This window comes from Mercurialis annua, linkage group LG5, assembly GCF_937616625.2.
Source record: "Mercurialis annua linkage group LG5, ddMerAnnu1.2, whole genome shotgun sequence".
NCBI lineage: Eukaryota > Viridiplantae > Streptophyta > Magnoliopsida > Malpighiales > Euphorbiaceae > Mercurialis > Mercurialis annua.
Window position 1 is genome coordinate 13,668,714 of NC_065574.1, and position 26,707 is coordinate 13,695,420.

At 36.0% G+C, this 26,707-nt stretch overlaps 1 protein-coding gene across 2 annotated transcripts; it reads left to right on the top strand.

The window, feature by feature from the left end:
- The first annotated feature begins 1,024 nt into the window (after window positions 1-1,024).
- LOC126680009 (MAP3K epsilon protein kinase 1-like) lies at window positions 1,025-25,333 on the top strand. 2 transcript variants are annotated; one of them, XM_050375034.2, is made up of 24 exons: window positions 1,025-1,308; window positions 1,539-1,673; window positions 2,982-3,002; window positions 3,898-3,971; window positions 4,072-4,162; window positions 4,245-4,328; window positions 5,688-5,789; window positions 6,315-6,446; window positions 6,758-6,829; window positions 7,450-7,550; window positions 9,368-9,482; window positions 9,659-10,057; window positions 11,650-11,973; window positions 12,078-12,122; window positions 18,226-18,405; window positions 18,518-18,601; window positions 19,503-19,594; window positions 19,683-19,766; window positions 20,689-21,485; window positions 21,906-22,294; window positions 22,415-22,549; window positions 23,226-23,632; window positions 24,094-24,208; window positions 24,785-25,333. In XM_050375034.2, the coding sequence occupies exons 1-24, from the start codon at window positions 1,249-1,251 to the stop codon at window positions 24,959-24,961; spliced, it is 4,215 nt and encodes a 1,404-aa protein (XP_050230991.1). In that variant the 5' UTR covers window positions 1,025-1,248; the 3' UTR covers window positions 24,962-25,333. The 2 variants fall into 2 exon arrangements, with proteins under 2 accessions (XP_050230991.1, XP_050230992.1); XM_050375035.2 differs by having other exon boundaries at window positions 9,371-9,482.
- Window positions 25,334-26,707: the final 1,374 nt, after the last annotated feature.

Sequence of the window (26,707 nt, forward strand, 5' to 3'; positions counted from 1 at the left end):
AAGTCCAAGTATTATTACTATGAATAATACTTATAATTCACCACCTTGTGTACTATCTTTATTGTGTATATTTAGAGAGTGTATTTATGATCAACCAACCTTGTTTGATATGTAATATAATGATATATATAAACATCAATTGGGTGCCATGAATAGGTGTAACTTTCCAATAAGTTACAACCTTTCATGGAGTTGCAACCTTTCATTAAAGGTTGCAACACTCTCCCATGTAAACCCATATTGGGTAATTGGTTCGGGTCAATCCGTCATGGGCGACCCGACCCATATACCAACACATCCCTTCAAGCTCTCCATCGTGCCATTTAACTTAATAGTTAACTCGTTTTCGGGATTGCTGCTCCAAGCTGAAGAAATAATCTCCAAGCAATCTTTATTAACAAGACACATTGTTAAGCGAAACTGTTTGTGCTTGGAAAAGACCACTTGCTGATCCAACGTAAGAAAAATGGGCAAGTGATCTAATGTTGCCACTTCTTGAAACATATGCTGCCAGGAATATCTCTATCCACTCATCGGAACAAAGGACACGATCAAGCCTCTCCTCCACTCTTCCCATAGCTCGTCTACCATGAGCCAAGTGGATTGGTAACCCGGAGCCCCAACATCCTTTAAACCATTAATAAGCCAACTCGGGTGCACCGCTTCCCCTCTCGTTTCATCAATAGACAAGATATCATTAAAGTCACCAATAATACATCACGAGAGAGAGCTAAACTCACATAATATTCAACGAATCTCGCCTCCTGCTCCTTTCCGGACAACCATACCCAGTTGGATATTTATTTATTCATATTATCTATTTTTTTAAAGTGAGATATGATTAGCGGAGTTAATTATGTTAGTTTAAAGGTTCAATTTATTCATATTTTCTTTGATAAAAAAAATTACAGTACTCATATTATCATATCTGTGGATTTATTTAAAATTCTATAAGAGAAAAAAAAATTAAAATCTAAAATTTAATTTTCCAATTAAACCATGGGTACCACAGGCACATAAAATTAAAAAAAAAAAACATCACAGTCGTCTTATTTGCTGCGTTTTTTCCAGGTCTATTACTTTCCCTTTCGTCCTCGTCGGATGTCTGGCATTTCCCGCTGGAATCCGTCGATAATCGGCGACAACAATTTCGAAACCTAAGCACTTCGTTAGCACAATGAAGAAGAATTCGTTAGGTTTTTATTGATCATCATTTCTACACCAAATACGAAAGAAAAAGGAGCAAAAATGTCTCGTCCGACGTCTTCTACTGCTTTTCACAAATCAAAGACACTCGACAACAAATATGTGAGTCTTTCATTACAATATTTGTAAACTCTACTTTTTACTTGTTATTTAGAATTTAGAATTTTAGAATTTTTGTTGATTTTTTTTTCTAGTGGCTGTGTTTGTTCGCAATAACTTGTTGCTTTTGAAATGCGTGTTATTACAGTTGAATGAAGATTATTTTAGCAATTTTAGCTTTGCTGAGATGAGAATTTCAGGTTTTTTTATGTGTGCTGTTATTGTTTGTGTAGATGCTTGGAGATGAGATTGGAAAAGGAGCTTACGGTCGAGTTTACAAAGGATTGGATTTGGAGAACGGAGATTTTGTTGCGATTAAACAAGTTTCCTTGGAGAATATTGCTCAAGAGGATCTTAATATAATCATGGTTTGAATTTAGTTTTTGCTTTACTTTATTATGCCTAAATCTTTATATGTTTTGATTGTTACTGGCTTGATTATTTAACATAGGTTAAGTATTAGGTTTAAGTCCTAGTTGCTATGTTTATTTGATTTAGTTAAACTCATTATGCATTATGAACGCTTAGATAGCTTTTGAAAATTGGTTAAGACTCGAAAATCTTTCTTGACATATCGTATCAATTTGATCTTGTTTTGAAAATGCAAGTGAATAACTTAATTTTGTTTCAAATAACCTCGTATCGTACTTTAAGTCTTTGTATACTTCTTCAACAAGACCTTTTACTTTGTCATAATTTTACTGGTTCAAGTTCTTTGATGCCTTCTTTATTTCACTTCTTTGGTGAGCCACAAATATCTATTGAAAGGGCTTCCTAAATATTTATCATACTACTATGCATGGATATAAATTGCGGTAACGGCTGCAATTGTGGCCGTGGCTATTTGCAGTAGAAATAAATCAATAATGGTTCTTACATAATGGTCTGCCGTGGCGCAAAGCTCTAAAAAACCTTTATAAAGCATGTGGAGTTAACATATTTTAAGGAGTTAATGAAATTTAAATATATGAATATCTAATAAAAAATCATAAAAATTTATAAGCGTACTTTATTATTTTAAAAGATAATTGAATTTCTGCTATCATGCTTTTAATAAAATAAAATATGCTCATAATAGAAATACAAGATAATACAATATTAGCAAAGATTCTTTGATCGCCAAAGATCAACCTTTGATGGTCAAATATCAAATGCTTCTTCAGTGAATTGCTGGGATTAGTCATATATTGTATGCCTCGATGAAATCTAGAACCCTAAGCTAAGCATGTGGTAAAATATATAATCTTTTCATATTCACAATCCATATAATCAAATATGCATAGAACAAACAATTAGAGTGCTCATTATTTATAGGAAAATAGTAAATACGGTAATGACAAGCTTAAAATTCTTTTATATAATGGCTGTTCTGTTGCATTACAATGATTATATTATAGGGATTTTAAGCTTTCTGTCACCGTTTTTTTACTGCTATCTAACGAGGCGGTTATTTGAAACCATGCTACTAGGAATGGAATTCCTAGGCATTGCAATGAAATTATGTATGTAATAGTCATTGCTTAGGAAGTTCTATAATATGTCTAAAGGATAAGAATAGCATTTTTTTCTAATTACTGGTTTCCTATATAATGTCTTTGCTATGTATTATAATTTAACTAATAATTATTGGTTTTGTTTTGTATACACTTCTTCTGTTGGGTGGATTAATGGTTCAGCAAGAGATTGATTTACTGAAGGTATATTTGCTATTTATTGCTATTGCTTTTATTATTTTTGTTTCTTGTATTATATTTTTCCAACCATTCTCTTGGTGGTCCTAAAATGCAATTCCGAGAGTATTTTTAAAAACATCTTTCTGTTTTCAAACTGATTTGATGCTTCTAACTGTACACCTTCATTTTACTATTGATATATGTTTATCTTGATTTTCCACTCTTTTGACCTTGTTGAGATGCCTTTTATTGGATGCATTATTTAGTATATGGCATTTTTTTGGTGCAGTGATAAAATTATCGGGCCCCAATGCATATTTGTTATAACTGGGAATGACGGAATGGAGGACTTCTTAAGTCCTTACTCCTCCAGTGCTTTATTTCAAATTCCTTTGTTTTGCTGTATCATGCCTACATATGCCTTGAATGTTTTCATTGTGCTTATTTCATGATTCATGCTGCTAAATTAGAGATGCCGAATTGTTTTATAAGGTGTGTGTAGTATCAATATGTTCCTTTAGCTTTTTTTAACATAATCCATATGTAGCAGAATTTGAACTGTTGAAATCTGTTTATCTTGATTTTTTCACTCTTTTGACCTTCAATCTTGGGAAGCCTTGTACTGGATGATTTGGTGCAATGTTAAAACTATTGTGCCCCAAATGCACTTTTTCCCCATAAGTTAGAATGATGGAAGGGGGGATTTTTTTGGTCCTCGATCTCGTGCTTCATAAATGTCAAATGGCCTTCTCTTTGCTGCAACATTGCATATGTTATGCTCATTCCTGCATGTCTTAGATAATTTTTGTGCTTATCTCATGATTCAGGCTGCTAAAACTAGGGATGCTGAATTTTTTATAAGGTGTTTTAATATCAATATGTACCTAATGCTCTTTCCAACGTTTTTCATATGTTGCAGAATTTAAACCATAAAAACATTGTCAAATATCTTGGATCATTGAAGACAAAGACTCATCTTCACATTATACTTGAGTAAGTAAGCTAATGTATCCTTCCAAATGAACAAATAAACCAGGGTCCACTTAAAACTCGGTCTTCATGATACTGTTATTCCTGTATTTTATTGTTATAGGTATGTCGAAAATGGCTCACTTGCAAACATTATTAAGCCAAACAAATTTGGGCCTTTTCCAGAATCACTGGTGGCTGTTTATATTGCTCAGGTTGCTTTTTTGAACTTGTGGTTGAATGCTGTGTTTTTGTGTTATCTTTAAAAACTAATAAATGTTACACTAATGATAACAGGTTTTGGAGGGCTTGGTTTATCTACATGAGCAGGGGGTAATTCACCGGGATATTAAGGGTGCAAATATATTGACAACTAAAGAGGTAAATGTTCTGATATTTTTGTTTAAATGAAATTTTAATTTAGATTTGAATTTCCAAATCCTATGATTTAATTATTCTAGAAAGATTGAAACAGTTTGAGGAGCTCCCAATTCTGTACAAAGCAATTTTTTTCAGAATCCAATTTGGTTAGCATTTTAAGTTCCTTTGCAATTGCTTAAGGTAAGAATGCAGCCTAGGCGAAAGCTTGGGGACAAAGTTAGAACTGTTAGTTTATGTCTATTCCCAAAATTGCAAGTGGACATGAAGCTGCCAAAGAATATATTACTGTTCTTTTTGTTGAACGCGACAATTATATATTTCAAAAACTGTTAGAAACATTCTAGTAAGCCACTAGAAGACCTGAATACCTAAAGAACGAAGGACCTATAATAACTACCTCATGTTTGAATTTTGATGATACTGGTTAACCGTATGCTCTCCACCACTCTCATGAGAATAAATATTACATTTCTAGATTAAAGAATCAACTTATGATATCTTTTTGGGGAAAACTACTAAAAAAACCTCAACCTTTCATGTAATGGACAAGATAAACCCTATGGTATTTTTCGGTACAAAAGAAACCTTAAACTTTCAAAAAGTTCCAAAAGAAACCCTCCATCCCTAACGGTGTTAAAAAGTTTACTTTGGAAGCAGAAACATTAACTTTGGATTGAAAAGCAATTTATGCTACTTTTGAAGTTGAATGACAAATTTTCAAACTTGTCAGTTGCCTTTTGGTGAGATTCTGCTGAATTTTATTTCTCTTGAGTGTGTTACGGTGGTTTGAGAAGAAATGAGACTTTTTGAGTCTCTATGTCGCTGTCTCTTATTTGCTTGTTTTTTGGATCTCTATTTGGATGAGTTGTGATCATAAGTAGACTTGTTACTGGTTGTACATATTCATAAATAACAAACATTGTGTTGTGTGGGACTCAGTTTTAATGATGAAGGAAATGCAGATGGTACTGATTTGAAGTAAATTTTGCTCTATTTGATTGTCTTTAAGCTATTAGATGTATTAGATTCTCTCCATGTGAGCTTTTGTAAATTGTAAAAGTCATAGCTATACAGCATGAATGCTAAATAATGGCAGTGCTTATCAAATCTCTGATCTGAAGAGTGTACACAAGATATTTTTTTGCTTATCATCCTGCAAATTTAATCTGATTGTGAAAAATTAATATTAACAAAGATGACTTAAAAGATCAAGAACCTTCTGTGCTCAACTCCCTCATAAGCAGTTCTGTCGCACTGCCGACTTATCCTGTTGAATTAAAGATGATATATTTTCTTGTACAACTTCTATTGATACTAGTATTTATAAATTATTTGCTTGTCCCGATTTATGTTTTCTAGGGCCTTGTGAAACTTGCTGATTTTGGTGTCGCGACAAAATTAACTGAGGCTGATGTTAATACGCATTCAGTTGTTGGAACACCATATTGGATGGCCCCTGAGGTATTTGTTTCTCTTTTTTTGTATTTCAGTGTTTTAGAAGCTGCATTTTCGACTAGTTATTATGGTTTCATTTGCAGGGCTTGTGATTTTTGTCTTTTGGGGTCTAAGTGCTTCTTCTGTTTTCTTTTGTTCATATGCATTTCTTAGGGTTTGCACTAGCATATATCATGTGTACTTGATTTCGTTTCTTTTGCATTTTAGAACTTTTTCGCTCCTTATTTCAAGAAAAAAGAGCCTGATTTGGTTCTATCGATTGCTTTCTTATTTTTTCCGTGTCCCTTTATTGCTATTAGTAAAGATAGATGGATTTTCATTCATTTTGAGTTCTTCTCTTGCCTATGTTTTTCATTGTTGAATGCTTAAACTGGTAGATTCATATTTATTTATAGGTTTTGCGACTTAAGAGTTAACTTCTACGTTTTTATATCCTGATTCTCACTCCCGTTTCTCTAGCACTGTTAATTCATATACTGCAGTTATGAAGGTTTTGAATGCCTTGTTCATTTGGAACTGATTTTCTTTCAGGTTATTGAAATGTCGGGAGTTTGTGCTGCTTCCGATATATGGAGTGTTGGCTGCACTGTGATTGAACTTCTTACATGTGTGCCTCCGTACTATGATTTGCAGCCTATGCCAGCCTTATTTCGTATTGTTCAGGTATGTTGCCGTTTCTCCTTCGTGTTTTGTCTTTATTTATAAAGATAAATATGGCTTCTTGTTGATCATTTGGGTCATTTTGCCATTTTCGCTAGTTTCTCCATTGTTTTTAGCATCCCATGTTTATCGTCATTCTTTTTTGCAAATTATAAATGTTCTAACTGCAGAAGATTCAATAGTATTTTTGGTAAAAGGGATTTTATCCTTTTTGTTCTGGTTGGTTATTTGGAGAATTATTTCAGTATGTTTTATTGTTACATGTTTCTTGAAATAGATTTAAGTGCATGATCATAGAGTTGCTTTTTCTCCAGGACGACCGTCCTCCAATACCGGATAGCCTGTCCCCTGATATAACTGATTTTCTGCACCAGTGCTTCAAAAAGGTAATCATCCCGTTCTTTTCAGAAGTTTCCTATATAATAATTGTAAGGCTTACCTGTTTCTGGAGCCACACTCAAGCAAGGTCCAGAGACTTGCTGAATCTGATTCGTTTGATATTCTGTGACCTGCAATATTTAATGGGCATGAATAATATTAATAAATTGAATAATTAACTAATAAGTTTAGCCCATTTGAGATTTTTCATAAGTTGGTGCATATTTAAATGGTATTTTTGCAAATTAATTTCGAGTAAGCTGATAAATCTCCCAGGCAAATGAAGAAAATATCAAATGTGAGTAGGTTCGTGATAAACTGCAGTGTCTGCTGCCATCTTATAGTCATCTGGGATAGGTTCATGACACTTTTGATGTGCATGGCATGCCTGTTACCAAAGTAAACTTCCAATGAAGTGGTTGGTGAAAGATCGTATTGATGCTTGGGGTTCGTTTTTAGTGCTAGCTTCCTTGCCTATGCTACTTCATATTTGGTCAAGTTCTTATCATTAGTCTGTCACTGGCACTCTGTAATTACTAATTGCTTAATTGATAATTTAATTGTTTAACTGATAAGTTCTGTATCTATTGTGCTATTAATTGTTTATGATTTTTTCTTGACATTTTAGGATGCTAGGTTGAGGCCTGATGCAAAGACTCTACTTTCTCACCCTTGGATACAGAACTCTAGGCGTACGTTGAACTCTTTCCGACATAATGGATCAATAAGGTAGAATTTTCACTTTGAAATTTTCTCATCTTCTTCAAAGATTCTTTAAATAGCTCTCTGCAATTTTGAGTAGCTTTTGAGGTATTAATATGAATTACACTCAGTTCGTCTATGGACTTCTGACCGTTTTGATGCATCTAATATCCTTAGACCATCAAAGTTCTGAGCTTAATTTTGGAAGCTAAAACAACCCGTTATGGTTGGCATGTATTTAGTGATTTTTTTCACATTGAATACTACCTGGGAAAATGTTTTTGTAATACACCTTTATGGTTGTCATGCTTGCATAGTGATAAATGGAAATTATTGAGAACAAAAATTGTATGGGTCAGATATTTGGTCAACTTCACTTTTTCCTTCTGTCAGTTAACTCTGCCATGATTCTTGCTTTTGGCTGTTTATTGAGTAGGAGTAGGACTACCTTCTAAAACCTTGTGGTCTTAACTGTTATTTTTCCATCCTTATGTTTTGGCAATTATAATCAATTTTGAACTTCTTTGGAGCAATGTGAGATGCTTATTTGATATAAATAATTTATAACACAATAATATTGCTTGGTCTTAAAGAAAATTGATTACTTTTTGCTTAGGCAGTGCTATTTTATTTGATATGTTATTGTTTGCTTTTTCTTGAGGCTCAAAATTTACTTTGCGGAGAGTTTGATTATATATTTTTATCTATTTCTATTTAGTTAATCTTAACTGTTATAGAAATATTAATTAGTTATTTCTGAATTTACTGTTTTCAACATGTGGCCCTCACACTTTAGTTGGGCACCGTCATTTTGGTTTTATTGTGATTCATCAGCCTTAAGGGGGAGGCTTAATGGTGCCAAAAAGTCAAAACCTTTTCGGATTTTTGCAAATTTATAAAGCTTTTAAATTTTGCGAATCTATCCCAATGTGATGATTTCGTTACAATTCTATCCAAAAAATTTCAATCAATTTTAATTTTCCAATCTTTCACCTCAGTACAATACCCATTTTTTTTGTTTATTTAAAGTTTCAAACTTGCTTCTTTTTTGCTTCAACCACTAAAAGATAGAGAATTTGATATTGAATTTTGTTGTTGTTTCTGATTTTTTTTTTGAATTAGGAGTTAAATTTTGCAATTTGGAAAATTGATTTTACTAACTTAAGTATTAGCATGGAAATTCAACTGAAATGGGACAATTAAATTGATTGGATAGATTTGCAACGATATCATCAAATTGGGATAGATTTACAAACTTTGAAAGCCTTGGATAGATTTGTAACAAGTCGTAAAAGTTTGGCTTTTTTTTCATTAAGCCTAGGTGGGAGGCGAAATTGTAGTAGACCAAGGTACACCTTGACGGGGTTTAAACAATGCACAAGGATGGTTGAAAAACATTTTATAACTACTATACAGGCTTGAAAATATGAAAATTATCAAATAAATAAGTATTTTGCAATTCGGGGCATGTGAGGACAAGGAAATGTGGTGTAATAGAGAACTATTTTATGACTTATGTCTGGAAATGCTGGGTAAGTTCCATGCTCAATTAAAGACATGACTGAGGGGTGACATTGTTCTTTACTGATAAGTTTCTTGTTCATTTGATGTTTGAATACTTGTGGGAATCTCTCAAGGTGGGAAGATATCCTCCATTGGGATCTGTCTTGCATAAACTTGAGGGAGTTTTGAGTGCTACACTCTTCCGGTGTCATGTGATATGCTAAGACCAATCCCGTGATAACTTGACCTTTTTTTCTTCTTTGATTTGTATGTAGCTCTCTATTTTGTTTCCAAAGAGCTGGTTTAGTATGTTTATATCACAATTTCTTTGATTGTCATAGAAGTGCACAAGAAGATGTTTCAGTGGGTTCAGAAATTTTGAATGGAGATAATCAGAGCACCGGTCAAAACCCTTCTTCAGAGAAAAACGATGCAGTTGTTGCTGACTTAGAAACTGTAAGACCCTCTAGTTCAAACCTCTTCATGGAGTAACATTTTCCATCTTATCCTGTATTATGTTGCTAGCCAAGAAAAACAAAACATGCTTTTAAGTTATTATCTCCCTGATATTGCATGATTGATAAGTTTAACTATTTTTACCACTTTCTCAATTTTTTTGGTTTGACTTTCAGGACTCTAGGAAACAATTATTAACGGAGACTGCAGTTGCTAGCAAGTCTAACAAGGATCATATTTTAAATTGTGATGGTGTCGAAGAAAGAACTTATAAGTTAGAACATGATGTTCAGTCAGATCAAGTTCCCACCTTAGCTATCCATGAAAAGACATCTCTGCAAACTGGTTCTAGCAAACCATCTGCAAATAAAGCAGTGGCTGCCTATGCTTCGCTTCATGGCTCAACTCATTTGCATGACGAGGATGAGAATCTTGTAAATGGTGGTGAGGCTGAATCTCCCAAAGCAAGAAGGAAAAGTGTGGACAGGAAACATGGAGGAAAAGGTACTTCCGCCCATTCCGAGAATAGAGCATTTGGTTTTTCTTCAAGAAGTCAAGACAATGGGCTTCAAAAGGTGAAAACTTATTTTTTATATCTGTTTCTTTAAAATAATTGTTGGCGAATTGCAGTAGCTATTTATCTGTTATCTGTCTTTTATGCTTCTGTCTGTCTATCTTCCATTCCCTCAATCCCTCCTTAGATGTCTACATATGGAAAGTATTAACTAATGTTGACTTGGTTTTCAGACACTTTTTACATGTCCGAATGTGGTTTTCTGTTCTGGCTGATTAGTAATATACTGAATGCATACCTGATGCACTGGGAGGCCTGCAAGTAAAGTTGATATGAAGTCATTCAATTGTTGATATATTTACCACTTTGATTAAGCAATCAAATCAGATCAAGTATATGATCCGCTTTAGCCAGGTTATCACTATTTTGAATCTTAGTACCATCCTTCCAAGAGACTAGGTAATGTTAAAAACAAGATAAGGTTATGTACCTGCCTGAAAATCCTCAAATGAAAGAGAAAGCAAATAGCTAGGAATTAAAATTCTTAAAATACAGTAACTCACTCTGTTTACATCTCCTTTATGTTGGGCTAATTGCTAGAGATAATGCATCATCCTATCACAAATATATGGTCCACTATCCTCTTAAAAAGGATTGGATCATAATAGGAAAAGACATTTTATTTGCTTTGGTTTTGGGTGTAACAGGGTTTGATAGGATGATATATGCAGACAAGCCCTCTATTATTTGTGTAGTGCTTGAATGATGCTTTTAATTCTTTTTAACTATTGTGTTGTGCTGTGTTGATTTTTATCTGAGGAATAAGAGGCAATCGCACAAGAATAAAACGTAACTATTTTTTATTTCCAAGAGGAATGAGAAATTTCCTTTGTCAAGATGTGGAACTAAATATACTTAATAGGAACAAGAATAAGGATTCATCTGACACTATTCATATATGTAAGGTTACAAATTTTAGCAAGCCAGTTTTTTATTTTCTTTTTCTCTCCCTGAATCTGCTTTTGATTCTTGAAGTAAAACCTAGTTGAGGCCTATTGTCAGGGAAACTTGCTGCTTTGGCATGGCTATAGATAAAGCATAGAGAAAAAAAGAATATGGTCATGTATTTTCCCTAGTATCCACATTTAATTTCTCGAAGGCGTAATGTTTAAAAGCTTTTTATTTTCAATCTAATGGTCATGAACTTTATACTGTTGTGGATAATTGGATGAATGATTGGATATTCTTCACTCCAGTGGCCCTTGTTTGTTGCTGCTAATGAAGCAACTGGTTTATTTGCCGCCTCTTTTCATATTTTCACCAGCCTTGAATATACTTACAATTTCCTGACCAAACTCATGTACAAGCAATCCTTTTAAAATAGAAATGTTTGCTATTTCCTATTTCCCTGTTATAATTTTTCACACTTGTGGACATTTAGACGGCAATTCCTTCATTTAGACTGCACTTCTGTTTGCACTTTGAGCATGTTGTCATTCGTTGTTTGTTTGTGCCTGTGGTGGTATGGTTGTAAGTTCCCATGACACCTTGAACATTTACTTCACTTGCCTCCTTTTCTTTCTCCTTTTCCCCCTCCCTTTTTGGCAACAAAAATTGTAAATCTCATGGTTCTGTGCAAATGACTTTTGGAAGGCTGCAAAGACATCAGTCACATTGGGAGGGAACGAACTTAGTAGATTCAGTGATCCTCCAGGAGATGCCTCACTTGATGATTTATTTCACCCCCTTGATAAAAAATTTGATGATCGAGTGGCAGAAGCTTCAACTTCTGCGTCAACGTCGCATATGAACCAAGCAAATGCATCTGTGACTGATGAAGGGAAAAATGATCTAGCTACAAAGTTGAGGGCTACCATAGCCCAAAAGCAAATGGAGGGCGAAATCGGGCAGTCAAATGACTTGATTCGCCTGATGTTGGATGTTATAAAGGATGACGTGATTGATATTAATGGTTTGGTATGTCTTCAGACTTGCAATTTTATCTTTAATTTTTATGGATATCTGATAAGTAGTTTGGAGTCGTTGACAGTATGTTATTTTTCATGTGCTTTGATTGTCAGGTTTTTGATGAAAAATTGCCAGCGGAAAATCTTTTCCCCCTTCAGGTACTTAAATAGTCTACTCTTATGAACTGTATGTAATTATCTAAGGTGGAAGATTTTTATATTTTGAACTTGTCTATGTAATTTTAATGATTCTTTTATTTGATATGCAATGTGCTTTATACCAGCTTCTTTTTGATGTACTCTTTTATGGGGAGAACTCATAGGAAAGGTATTTCTTGAATTTGTTCTCTCTTTTGATATTAGTTCTTGTATCTATTAATTTACATTCTAGGCATATATATAGACTTTGCAATATTGCTAATAAGTCCCTATATCTTTTTACCTAATAAGACCCTAAACTTATAAATCTCAACACTCCCCCTCAAGGTGGGCGAAAGATATTCACTAAGCCCATCTTGTTACATAATCTAGATAGATCTAATGAACTAAGCCCTTTGGTGAGACAGTCAGCCACTTGCTCTCCAGTTGATATATGACTTAGCTCCAGTATTCCACTATTGAGCTTCTCTTTGATGAAGAACCTATCAATCTCAACATGCTTGGTTCTGTCGTGTTGCACTGGATTGTTGGCAATACTGATTGCTGACTTGTTATCACACCACAACTTCATTTGAGCTCCTTGGTCCATCTTTAGTTCTACCAAAAGAGCCTTCAACCACAACATCTCGGCGACTCCTAAAGCCATGGCCCTGTACTCTGCCTCAGCCGTTGATCTCGCCACTACCGACTGTTTCTTGCTCTTCCAAGATACCAAGTTGCCTCCTACAAACATGCAGTATCCTGAGGTGGACCTTCTATCATCCGCACAACTGGCCCAATCAGAATCACAATACCCCTCAATGTTTAAATGACCATTCTTTCTAAAAATCAACCCCTTTCCAGGTGCACTCTTCAAGTACCTCAGAATTTGATACACTGCGTCCATATGACCCTTCCTAGGGTCATGCATGTAACGGCTCACTACACTCACCGCAAATGAGATGTCTGGACGAGTATGACTCAGATAGATCAGTCGGCCTACCAATCTCTGGTACCTTTCACGATCAACTGGTTCTCCTGCATCTGCACTTAACTTGAACTTTTGATCTATTGGAGATACTGCAGGCTTGCATCCCAACATGCCTGTTTCTAAAAGAAGGTCTAGAACATACTTCCTTTGAGATAGAACGATCCCCTCTGCTCCACGAGCTACCTCGATCCCAAGAAAATATCTTAGTTGTCCAAGATCTTTCACCTCAAATTCTTTACCCAACCTCACTTTCAGCTGAGCAATCTCTTCTTCATCGTCACCAGTAATAATCATATCATCAACATACACAGCAAGCATAGTAATATGACCACCAGATTGTTTAAAAAACACTGTATGGTCAGCATTGATCTGTTGATAGCTCATGTCCACCATAGCTCTTCTGAACCTGTCAAACCAAGCTCGAGGAGACTGTTTCAATCCATACAAGGATTTCTTCAATCTACATACCTTGCCAACCGTCTGATTTGTGTCGAAACCTGGTGGTATTTCCATGTACACCTCCTGAAGCAAATCACCGTGGAGAAAGGCATTCTTCACGTCAAGTTGGTGCAGCTTCCACCCACCATTCACGGCTAAGGAGACAAGCGTCCTTACTGTACTTATTTTAGCCACTGGTGCAAAAGTCTCATCATAGTCGATTCCGTATGTCTGACTATATCCTTTCGCCACTAACCGTGCCTTGTAGCGCTCAATTCGCCCTTCTGGGCTCTGCTTCACAGTGAAGACCCACTTGCACCCAACTATCTTTTTCCCTGCTGGTAGAGGTACTATCTCCCATGTTCTGTTTTTATCAAGTGCCCCAAGTTCTTCTTGCATGGCTGTTTTCCACTTTGGATCTTCCTTAGCTACCTGCCAACACTTGGGTATAGAGACAATGTCCAATGATGCAATGAATGCTCCATATATAGGTGATATGTTAGGGTATGAGACAAACTGAGCAATGTCATAACCAAAGCGATTTGGAGGGAGTCCCGCATTGTTGCGAGAGGACCTCCTCAAAGTAATTGGATTAGGAGAGGAAGGGAGAGGAATGATATCACCTGAATGATCAGAGTCTGATGTAGGTGTAGGTGTCTCAAGAGTCGAGGAAGACCGGGACAAGGGACTTGCGGGTACGAGTGCTTCCTCATCTTGTTTTCTCCTTCTTGTATACACCCTCAACTCCCCCTGATTTCGAACCTCACCACCTCTGGATTCAATCTCCTTATCAATCTCCTCACCTCTGAATTCAGTCTTCTCATTTTCCGGCTCCACAGAGGGTTCTTTCCTCAAAACAGGACAAGGTATCGTTCCCACATGTATTAATCTCCCATGGTCAGTACTCTCCCCCTCTCGCCTCATACACGTAGTATCTGGCGAGTCTCCAAAGGGCGAGGTCACCTCCGAGGTGTAATATGGTTCAAATTCTCTAAAATTTACATCCATACTCACAAACAATCTTTTCTCTATTGGACTCCAACAAACATACCCCTTCTGGGTAGCCGAATAGCCCACAAAAACGCACTTCACAGCTCTTGGATCCAACTTTCCTACCGATGGTCTGTTGTCCTTCACAAAACATACACAACCAAATACCTTCAATGGAAGGATTCCGCCATTATCTCCTTTCAACAGCTCACAAGGAGATTGCCACTCCAATACTCTTGAGGGCATCCTGTTAATCAATTGAGCAGCTGTCAAGACCGCTTGTCCCCATAAGTGCTTTGGAACATTCATCGAGATCATCATGCTTCGGGCTACCTCTAAAAGGTGCCTATTTTTCCTCTCTGCTACTCCATTTTGTGCCGGAGTGTATGCACATGTGGTTTGATGTTGTATTCCTTGGACTGACAAGTACTCCTCAAACGCCTTGTTGGTATACTCTGTCCCATTATCAGACCGGAATGCCTTCACTACTGCACTGTATTGAGTCTGAATCGCCCTGTGAAAGTCTTTAAAGCAGCCAAACACATCACTTTTATTTTTCATCAAATACAACCAAGTAACACGAGAAAAACAATCAATAAAAGTCACAAAATATCGATAGCCATGCATAGAACTTGTAGAACAAGGTCCCCAAACATCTGAATGTACCAAATCAAAAGCAAAAGAACTCCTATTTCCAGAACTAACATAAGAGCTCCTAGTAAATTTGCCAAACTCACAAGCATCACACACAAGTTTTTGCTTATTTGCCTTTTCATATAAAGATGGGTACAATCGACTCAACAGACTAATAGAAGAATGTCCCATGCGTTTGTGATGTAACAACAACACATCTTCCACACTACTCCCAAATGTTTCTACTCTAGCACTCTCCACCATGGATGTTAAGGCTGAGTCCATCCCGTCTCTATCCAAGTACCATAATCCACTATGCCACGTGCCAGTCCCAAGTCTCCGGCCAGTCCCCTTCTCTAGAAAGATCACCTTAGGAATATCAAAAGAAACGACACATTTCAGTTGGAGTATAATTGCACTAATGGATAAAAGGTTTACAGGAAAGGAAGGAGCATGCAGAACATTGGACAAAGTCATCGAATTGGTACCCTTCACAGTACCCTTACCAACCACAGGCTGAGCAGTACCATCAGCGGTCTGAATGCTTTCTGGGACTGCTAAGTGAGTATAGGAAGAGAACTCACTAGCAGTTCCTGAAACATGCCGAGATGCGCCAGAATCTACTATCCATTCTGGTGATCTTACAGTGGATATAGAGGCAAGAGCATGTGCATCACAATTACCTTTAGTTGAGTGAGCATAAGAAGCAGTGTTACCCCTGGATGAAGACGAGGTGTATGTGTCCTCGATCACACTCTTTTTGTCCTTATCACCTGCTGCTCTCTGCTTCTTCTTCAGCATTTCCAAGAGCTGACCATCCTCTTCGGTAAAGGCCACACTTGTCTCTCCACCATCCTCTGCTATCGTCAGATTTGCTCGGTAGCCTCCTCTTTCGCCTCTTCGGCCACCACGGCCACGACCACGGCCTCCAAACTGTCCACGTCCGCCTGACTCTCTCTCCTTAGGTGGCCTTGGACAAGCCGGTCTCAGATGACCTATTTCACCACAGTTGTAGCACCTTCGGGTCTCCCCCTGTGCACTTGTGTTACCCGAGTTGGAGACTACCAATGCCGATCGAATTCCCGGTGGTCCATTAGTTACAGCCTGCAATCCGATGCGACTCTCCTCCTGCATCATGGCTGCAATAGCCTCCTCCAATGGAGGAATCCTTGTCTGGGCTAGCAACACTCCACTCCTCTGCTCAAACATTGGGTTGAGGTTTTTCAGAAATTGCATAGTCCTTTCTTGCGCAAAAATCTCTCTACTCTTGCACGCAGGATCATTACAGCTTGCCATGGGCGAGAAGTGGTCATAGTCTGCCCATAAGCGCTCTAGATCTATGGCATAATCTTGAATAGTCCTATCTCCCTGAACAACAGCATCAATCTCTCGCTTTATCTGAAACACCCTCAGGTTGTTACCTGCCCCAGCGTATGTCCTCCTCAACTTTCCCCAGATGTCCTTCACACTCTCAATGCCATCCACTGTGGCAGCAATAGAAGGAACCATCGAGTTGAGCAGCCATGTGTATAGTAACATGTGAGTGGCATTCCACTCTGACCACTCGGCAGTATCTCTTCCCGGCTCTACCTTATCTCCCGTCAGATAGCCCTCAAGGCTCCTTCCTGCTAGAGCCCCTTTGACCCTACGCGACCAGCTCAAGTATGTGGCAGGTCCATCGAGTTTTAGATCTACAGGTGGGAGATCCAACTTCACAGGTTGTGAGCGTGTTAGCTCCTCGCTTTTCGACAACTTCAAGAGCTCAATCAAAGTCTTCACATCCGCAGAATCTAGCTTCTTAAGAATTTCTTCCATCGAACTAACTCGTATCTGATTTTCTCACACCAATCGTACGAGACTGAACCCCCCCCTTTTTTTTACTGTAGCAGCCGCGTCACTGTAGCAGCCGCGTCACTGTAGCGGCAGCTAGGGTTTTGGCTCTGATACCATCTTGAATTTGTTCTCTCTTTTGATATTAGTTCTTGTATCTATTAATTTACATTCTAGGCATATATATAGACTTTACAATATTGCTAATAAGTCCCTATATCTTTTTACCTAATAAGACCCTAAACTTATAAATCTCAACAGTATTCTATCACTCTTCTTTTCTGTAGCGAGCCATCTATGTGGTAGACTGCTTTTCCATTTTCTCCTATTTGGATTGTGTTTCAGTTCTCTCTGAGATTGCTTTTATCTTCTAAATGTTAACATTCAGTTCAGCAAGAATGGGGATGTCGGACTTGTTTGGTTTTGAAAGGGGATACCAATCTAGCAGTATCATATTTATTGAAATTTTGGCTGGAGGTTTGACGGCTTTGGAAGTTTTTCACCAAATCAATTAGAACTTCTCCCTCCAGTTATCATCCCTCCTCCAAACAAGGAGGGAAGGTAGCGTACTTTCTTAATTTTTTTATTTTTTTTCAAATCCTTCTGGACATTGTTCAAGTTCATCTGTACTTCACTTTTTTTTTGATGGGTAACTCACTTCGCATTTTTGGTGGGTAATTCGTTATCTCCGTCAGATATATCTCATTGCCCCATACTGTTTTCTTGAATTTACTCATTTCTGCATTTACCTTAAGAGATCAGAACATAATGTCAAGTTGACTGTGTTGCACAAACCAGATGGGCTGGATTAAGAGAGTACATGTTTTTCGTTTTTCTATTATCTTCAATATATATTTTTTTGTGCTGCTTTTTATTTTATTTTTATTGTTTTCTCAAACCCCCAGTGATTGTAGGATTTGGTTTTCACTTGGCTATTGCTTCATGAAGTTGTAGAATTAATTATTGCTACTCTTCTGTGGCTATTTGATGTAGAACCTTAGGCTACCACCTTGCATATAAAACTCTAAACAGCCTTATCTATGAAGCTGAAGAACAGCAATTATGAGGAGTTTAAAATTTTCCCAATGACAACAAAATTCCTGTTTATTCAATCCCAGAAAGAGAACTTGGAAGAAGTTTTTTAATTTAAATCTTCATTACATTCTCTCTCTCTTTCACACACACTCAAACAGGGAGACTTATGAAGCATTTTCTTAACTTTTTCTAACTTTTGCTTGGTAGGCTGTTGAGTTTGGCAGATTAGTTGGATCGTTAAGACCTGAGGAATCAGAAGATGTGATTGTGTCTGCATGTCAGAAACTTATTGTTATATTTCACCAGCGCTCTGAGCAGAAAATTGTTTTTATTACCCAACATGGATTGCTTCCTCTGATGGAGTTGCTTGAAGTTCCTAAAACTCGGGTACGACGACTAGGATAAATGTTTCATTATTTGGTAATTTTTTATTGTTTTGAATTTTATTTAAAGCAAACTCACTGATAACTGTGAGTGTAAAATTTGATCTTTGTTGCAGGTCATATGCTCTGTTCTTCAACTCATAAATCAGATCATAAAAGAAAACACAGACTTTCAGGAAAATGCTTGTCTTGTTGGCCTTGTAAGTAATGTGCACATTCAAGATTTTCTGCTCTCTTCCATGAAACAAGTCTAGTGGGGAACCTTAATTTAGAAATTCATAAGAGTTGTACATTTTCCTATTACTTGAATGGTCATTTTTTCTGTCTCTTACTCCTAAAATATAAATGACACTCTTTTTGTGGTTTCTTAAAATAATGACATATATTAATTTTGAGTTCCAATGCGTGGGACTAATGTAAATAATACTCTTTATAGTGTGCCTGATGGAGAGTATTTCCCTTAAAAGAAGGGGTATTTTAGAAACATAAAATAAACTAACTAAAAATACCTACTTTTCTTCATGCGGAAAGTAACTTTTCTACTAAAAGGGGACGAAGGGAGTTGCATTCTAGTCCAGACTATGTCATTATTTTAAGAAACCACAAAAAGAGTGTCATTTTACGCAGCCATCACATTTGAGTGCAAATATGATATTAAAACTTTATCTTGACTTGTTGACCATAAAGTTATTAATTTTGAGTTTCAATGCATGGGACTAATGTATATAATACTCTTTATAGTGTGCCTGATGGAGAGTATTTCCCTTAAAAGAAGGGGTATTTTAGAAACATAAAATAAACTAACTAAAAATACCTACTTTTCTTCATGCACAAAGTAACTTTTTCTATTAAAAGGGGACGAAGGGAGTTGCATTCTAGTCCAGACTATGTGGTCAAACAAGTCAAGGTAAAGTTTTAATATCATATTTGCACTCAAATGTGATGGCTGTGTAACTGTTTATAAGCTTTGGGCCTGAAAACGTATTTTATGTTTATTTTTGGGTCTCTCTCCCAATATCTTTTTATTCTTTTCACAGGTCGTGGAGTAGAATATTTTTTGAATTTTATCCAATCTTATTTATTGTTGGAGTTGCATGACAGATCCCAGTTGTAATGAGCTTCGCTGGACCTGATCGTCCTCGGGAAGTTCGTATGGAGGCAGCCAATTTCTTGCAGCAGCTTTGCCAATCAAGGTGATTTCTCATGTTTTTTTATAATCCTTGAAAATGATTTATGTGAAGATCCTGGATGAGAGTTGAGAATGATGACCTTTTGATGCAGCCCGTTGACACTGCAAATGTTTATTGCCTGCCGTGGGATACCTATTTTGGTTGGATTTCTGGAGGCTGACTATGCTAAGTACAGGTTTGTAATTTATGATGCAACTATTATTATTATTGTAAAGTAGTATTTATTATCCTCGGAAGTAATGGCAATTTGGTGCATGTTATTAATGATAGGCTTTCCAATGTACGGTTTTGAACTGTCGAATTCCTCAAATATTTTTGGCAATTTTCTTCCAATTCTCATCTCATAATTGTACAACTCAAGCTACTTTTTTTATGAAGAGCAGGAACATACCTAACTTATTGGAAAGGACAAATGTTCATGTAGCTCATTTTTGGCATTCAAAGAAAATTGTTGTAGAACTATGAAAAGGCAGTGAAAGAAATAGAGAGCTTAGGAGGGGCGGGAGAGTAATTATAGGCACTGAGCTTTCTAAATCACATCCTTACAAATCCATTAGAAATGGCAAGATATTTTGGAGTTGTTCAAGTCAATACTAATTAATCTGCAATGGCCAAAAAAATTATTTTCAACCAAACAACAAAATATAATTATTTTTTGCAAAATCTTGTCCAAGGGAAGAAGTTTGCTACGAGAGAAACTGAGTCCTAGAATCTATATGATTTTTCCACTTGGATGCAATATATTTTGGTAATGCTGCTTTGAATCCTTAACTATCTCAGTTTGGTTGCCAAGGTACAAAACCTAGGGGTTGTCTTATTTTGTTCACTTTTCACCATCATATGAGTTATAATTACTTTAATCCAATGGTAAAATTAACAAAGTAACTCTAGAAAAAGCCACAAAAACTAACATTATATATTTATGTATATTTCAGAATTTTGTCAAAATTAAATAATTATTAAATGGTAGAACAAATATATCTGTTGAAGTAATTAATACTACCATTTGTATGTTTTGTAGAACCGATAATTAAATGGAATGCATATGATAAACAGGTTAGTCTTACCAAGTGCACTAATTTGGTATTGACATCCAGGGAAACAGTTCATCTTGCTATTGATGGCATGTGGCAAGTCTTTAAGCTTCAGAGATCCACCCCAAGAAATGACTTCTGTCGAATAGCTGCAAAAAATGGAATACTTCTGAGGCTTATCAATACTCTTTACAGCTTGAATGAGGCAACTAGGCTAGCAACTGGATTTCCTTTGGATGGTTCAGTTCAACGACCACGTTCTGGTCCATTGGATCCCAGCCATCCTATTTTTGTTCAGAGTGAGGCAACACTTCCTGCATCTGATCAGCCTGATATCCTGAAGGTTAGGCATGGATTGGTTGAACATCCTTTGTCCACGGGAACTCAAGAACCTTCCCGGGCTTCTACCTCGCAGTCTCCAAGGCTGGATGCCATTCAACCAGATGCAAGATACCTTGTCACAGACACTGACAGACCCCAGTCAAGCAGTGTGGCTATGGAAACTTCAGTTGCTTTGGAAAAAGCTGGAATTATGGCGATGAAAGAATCTCGAGTAGATATTGATGCTCGGCAGCAGCGAGTCACTGGCTCCGTTAACAGGACATCTACAGATAGGCCTCCAAAGTTGATTGAAGGTGCATCGAATGGTCTTCCTTCTATGGTCTCTGCTCAGCCAGAGCAAGTTCGACCTCTTCTAAGCTTGTTGGAAAAGGAACCACCTTCAAGACCTTTCTCTGGTCAGTTGGAGTATGTACGCTATATCTCTGGGTTGGAGAGACATGAAAGTATATTACCTCTATTACATGCTAGTGAAAAGAAAACAAATGGTGAATTAGATTTTCTGATGGCAGAATTTGCAGGTAACTACTATTCATATTTTATTCTTTGCCTATTTGGAATTTATAAAATGAAGCAAGGAGTTGAAAGTTCTTAGCTAGAATTATATTCAATGAATGAAGTAAGCAGTTGACTCTTATTGAATCTTTTGTAGATCGACATCCTTCATGCTGTACTCGAAATGTTCTTAGTAGTAGAAGCACCAAAAGAAGTTTAATTTTTTTGTTAGGACATTAACATGCCCTTTATATTTTTACTGGAATAATGTATTTGTAGTAAAAGGTACATCTAGAAGTTTTTGCCTATTGGTATTTTGCTTTGTGCTTGTGAATCTGTTTCAAATACTTTTATATCTAGTTTCTCTATGTTTAGTGACACTAATTATATAACGACTGTCTGATATTCATTTCTTCGAAGGTGAATGACTGATTTAATTTTTGCAGAGGTAACTGGGCGTGGACGAGAAAATGGAAATCTAGACTCGACACCTAGAGTTTCGCACAAGACAGTAAACAAAAAAGTGGGAGCAGTGGGATCAAATGATGGAGCTGCTTCCACGTCTGGTATTGCATCACAAACAACGTCAGGTGTATTGTCTGGCTCAGGTGTTTTGAATGCTAGAGCAGGGAGCGCAACATCATCCGGCTTACTTTCCCACATGGTGTCAACAATGAATGCAGAAGTTGCCAGGGATTATCTGGAAAAGGTGGCGGACCTTCTGCTTGAGTTTTCTCAAGCAGATACAACTGTAAAATCCTATATGTGCAGTCAAAGTTTGCTTAGCCGTCTTTTTCAGATGTTCAACAGAATTGAGCCACCCATTCTCTTAAAGGTATGTGAGAATATATCTTTTGGCCTTATCATAATGTTGTCTGGGGGTTTCTGTCTATATCTCTTTTATATGTATCTGCTAACTAGGCTACCTAATTGGTTGCTCCATGTCAATTTGCAGATCCTCAGGTGCGTAAATTATCTGTCAACTGATCCAAATTGCTTAGAGAATCTTCAGCGGGCTGATGCAATTAAGTTCTTGATCCCAAACCTTGAACTAAAAGATGGACCTCTCGTACAACAAATTCATCATGAGGTTAGTCTTTATAATTTTAATCCTAAAAGAAGCATTTAGAGGCTTGCTATAAGCTACTCGTAAAGTTAGATTGATGTTGTATCAGGTGCTCAAAAGTTAACGTAGAAGTCAATTTTTATTAGTCACTTTGTGAATATATTAACATCTTTACTGATTTCAACAGCCAATGATGTATTCCTACATTTGTTAATATAGCAAATGATAGGTCAACTATTGGTGTAAGTCTGAGCCTTGTACTTGGCTAAAGAAGCATAATTTGTTCTATGATCAAAGCTTTGGTTTGTAGTAGCAAATTAGTGTTCCTGTTGGGGAATATAATTCCCTATAGAAGAATTATAATTATTTATGCGGCATATAAGTGGAGAAGATTGGACCTTAGCATAAGCCAATTGGTTGTCACACTAATATGATATGGTCACTGTTGTGACTTGGGCCAACACTCTTCCCATGGAATTTATTCAATTACAGAGCAAGTTCTTGGTGTTTGTCTTGAGAACAGTATGTGTTTTACACCAAAGTATATTGCAACTGATGTGTAAAGTTATGTTTTATGTCAATTGTTATCTAGTTAGAGCACTGAATTGTAAACACAAGTACATGTATGAGCTGCCATATTACTGCTTTAAATAGTATCAGCAGTCGACATCATTGTTTTTCCCCATTTTTTTTTTTGAAGGTCCTCAATTCGCTATTTAATCTTTGCAAGATAAATAAGAGGAGACAGGAACAAGCTGCTGAAAATGGAATAATTCCACACTTGATGAATATTATTGTGACTGATTCTGATTTAAAGCAGTATGCATTGCCTTTATTGTGTGATATGGCTCATGCCTCCCGTAATTCAAGAGAGCAATTAAGGGCCCATGGTGGATTGGAGGTGTACTTAGGCCTGCTTGATGATATGTATTGGTCAGTGACAGCTTTAGATTCAATTGCTGTTTGCTTGGCTCATGACAATGACAATCGCAAAGTAGAACAGGCCTTGTTGAAAAAGGATGCAGTTCAGAAATTAGTGAAGTTCTTCCAAAGCTGTCCTGAACAACAATTTGTTCACATTTTGGAGCCTTTCTTGAAAATCATCACGTATGTGGCCTCAAAAGCTCTCATATTTGTTTCTCATTCTTTAAAATTGTATCTGGTGCTTATTCTATTGCTCGAATGTAGTGATTGTTTTAACTTCTAACAGTGACATTGTCTTTTAATGTGTTTTTTCTAATATTTTGAGATGCGTTCTTGTCTGATATTTTTTGTTAATTCACCATTTGTGTTGGTTCAGAAAGCGTTAACAACATGTCACTGTAAATTATAATGGTAATACTAGGATGGCATTTGATAAGACTCTAGTTGTGTCACCGTGTCATTGTAATACTTGTGATCAGCTAGAAAGCTTGGTCTTGTTTTTATATATCCATTGATTCCTTTTCTTCATCTAGCTCATTAGAAGATGATACACCTACATTTTCTCCTTTCAGAATCAAATTCTTTAGACTACCAGCTTCTCCATTTGTGTCTTTGTTGCTCACTTATTAATCGTGTGATTGCAGGAAATCATCCCGGATAAATACTACATTAGCTGTTAATGGTTTGACACCCTTACTCATTGCAAGGCTGGACCATCAAGATGCCATTGCTCGTCTGAATTTGCTTAAACTAATAAAGGTGAAAACCTAAACTTGTCCTCCATATTTTTCTTTCCCTTTTAATATAGTAAACCGACTTGAATCAAACCGACTCGTCCTGTGGTGATACTACTAAATAGGAGTAAGTTATGTATCCGTGTTGAAAAGGTAAATAACATGTAGACGAGTGTTACATGCATTTATGCTTTTATTGTAGTTGGGTAGGCTTCTGTCTTGGTTTTTATTTGTTCTGCCTGCTGGTATTGTTCAATAAATAGGGGACGACGCTGTAAAATTACTAGGTAATGGATGGGAACTGTTGTTACTATCCCATCTTCCTATACCGTTTACCACTAGTCATTCTTTAGCTGAATGTAATATTTGGTAGACTTAGTATAGCTTATGTCATTGCCTCTTAAGTTTGTCTTTTTATTCAGCACTGATTTTTTCGGATGTCTTTACATTAAAATATGTGTTTCTCACAATAGCAATATATGATGAAGCATTGCATTCAAATCTGTCAAGAGGTCCATTTAAATCCGGTTTAGTATTTTGTTGTCGTCTGACTATGATAGTAATTTCATTATAAATTGCTAACTGAAGTTCATTATGACAGGCTGTCTATGAGCATCACCCTCGGCCAAAACAATTAATTGTGGAGAATGATTTGCCACAGAAACTTCAGAATTTGATAGAGGAGCGCAGAGATGGGCAGAGTTCAGGCGGCCAAGTATTGGTCAAACAAATGGCTACATCTCTGCTCAAAGCTCTTCACATCAACACTGTTTTGTAAATCCATTTCTCAGCTCCAATATGTACATCTTATTCTTTAGGAAATTCCTTTTTGATTGTTTTAGTAATATTGTTTTTTTTATTTATTTCATATATCGGTTTGCCTGTTTATATCGATGCGACGAGTGTGCTGTGCTCTATGTATTCAGAATGTCTCAAAGGACTAGGTGGCTGTCTATTTGCTTTGGAGCTGCCAGAGTTTTCTTTTTTGTTTTGCTTTCCAGTGTTAGCTTCTTTTAATTGCTATCATTGCTTTCGGCTTCTCGGGTAGGGTTGCTTTTCTTAACCCGCTTCCCTTTATAGGTAGTAATTTTGACTTGTATATGTTCGAATTATGACCGTTTGAAATTTTATGATGATTTGAGTTTCATGATGATAGAGGCTATGGTTTGTTAGTATTGGCTTTGTAGTGAATTCGTTTCTGTCATTTCTTACTGTTGCATATTAACTAATAAGTAGGCTTGAAAAAAAAAAGATTCCAAAAAAAAAACCCTTTAATTTTGGAGGAAATTATACTATTTATTAAAAAAAGAAAATAATTATAAAATTACATGTTGATTTTTTTTTATTTATAAAAATTTTAGTTGATCTAAAAATATTTCAAAATTACTAAAAAATAAAAAATAATTATAAATATATGGTGTATGTTGGTATAATGTACTATATTAATAAACTAAAAGTATACTAACACTATACCAATATTATATAAACATACTGAAATTTTATTAATATTAAATAATTTTTTTTTATCAAAATCACATTAAATCGTATACTAAAAATTAAATTATAATATATTAAAATTATATCAACAGTATACAAATTAAAATATATTGAAATTTTATTAATATCAGGTAACTTATTCCCTTAAAAACCTCCCACCTTTTACCCATAATTTGTTTGCACGCTCACGTTGCAAAATCACCAAATATACCTAAATTACGATCTTTCATTTTCAATTGCACCCTCAAATATTAAAATTCCCACCTTTTAGTTTTAATTACACCCTTAAACATTAAATTAACCTTTTTTCTAATATTTCAAATTTCAATAAATATTCAAAATGGTCCTCATAGTTATAATTAGGACAAAACCACTATCTTGCTTAATTTTTTTTAAAAAATAATAATAATAATTTATTCAACATAAATCAATTAAATATATTCAAAAATATATTGAAAAATTAAATAATTCTTTTAACTTTAAAATAATTTTTATTTAAAAAAAATCTGACATGAACCCGTTGAGGAAGACGACTTGAACGGAGGAAGACAGGTCGTCTTCCTCAGAGATCCGAGGAAGACGAGTTGTTCGTCTTCCTCAGAGATCTGAGGAAGACAGTCGTTCTGAGGAAGACGACCAGGTCGCCTTCCTCCGCTCTCAGGTCGTCTTGCTCATAACAAAGGAAGACGACCTAATTTGTCAGCCTACGTGTCAATCCCGACTTCCAACTCAGCAAAAATGTCTCGAAAAAATATCGGTGTATTGATTTGCCAAAAGTGCAAAGTTCATTACCGGCATTGTCAAGTTTAAAAGTTTATGTTGTAATTGCAAATTAGGTCAAAGTTGGCTAGCTTTGTTATTATTTTAAATTATTTTATTATGTTTTTTATTAAAGTCTGGTGAGTATCAATCATATATATTCTATAAATTTCAATTTGAAAAGAAAATTGTGTTTAAAGAAAAATTCTTTTTGTTTTTATCTGTAAATTTTTTATATCTACCAAATCTCAATCAACTTTTGTAATAA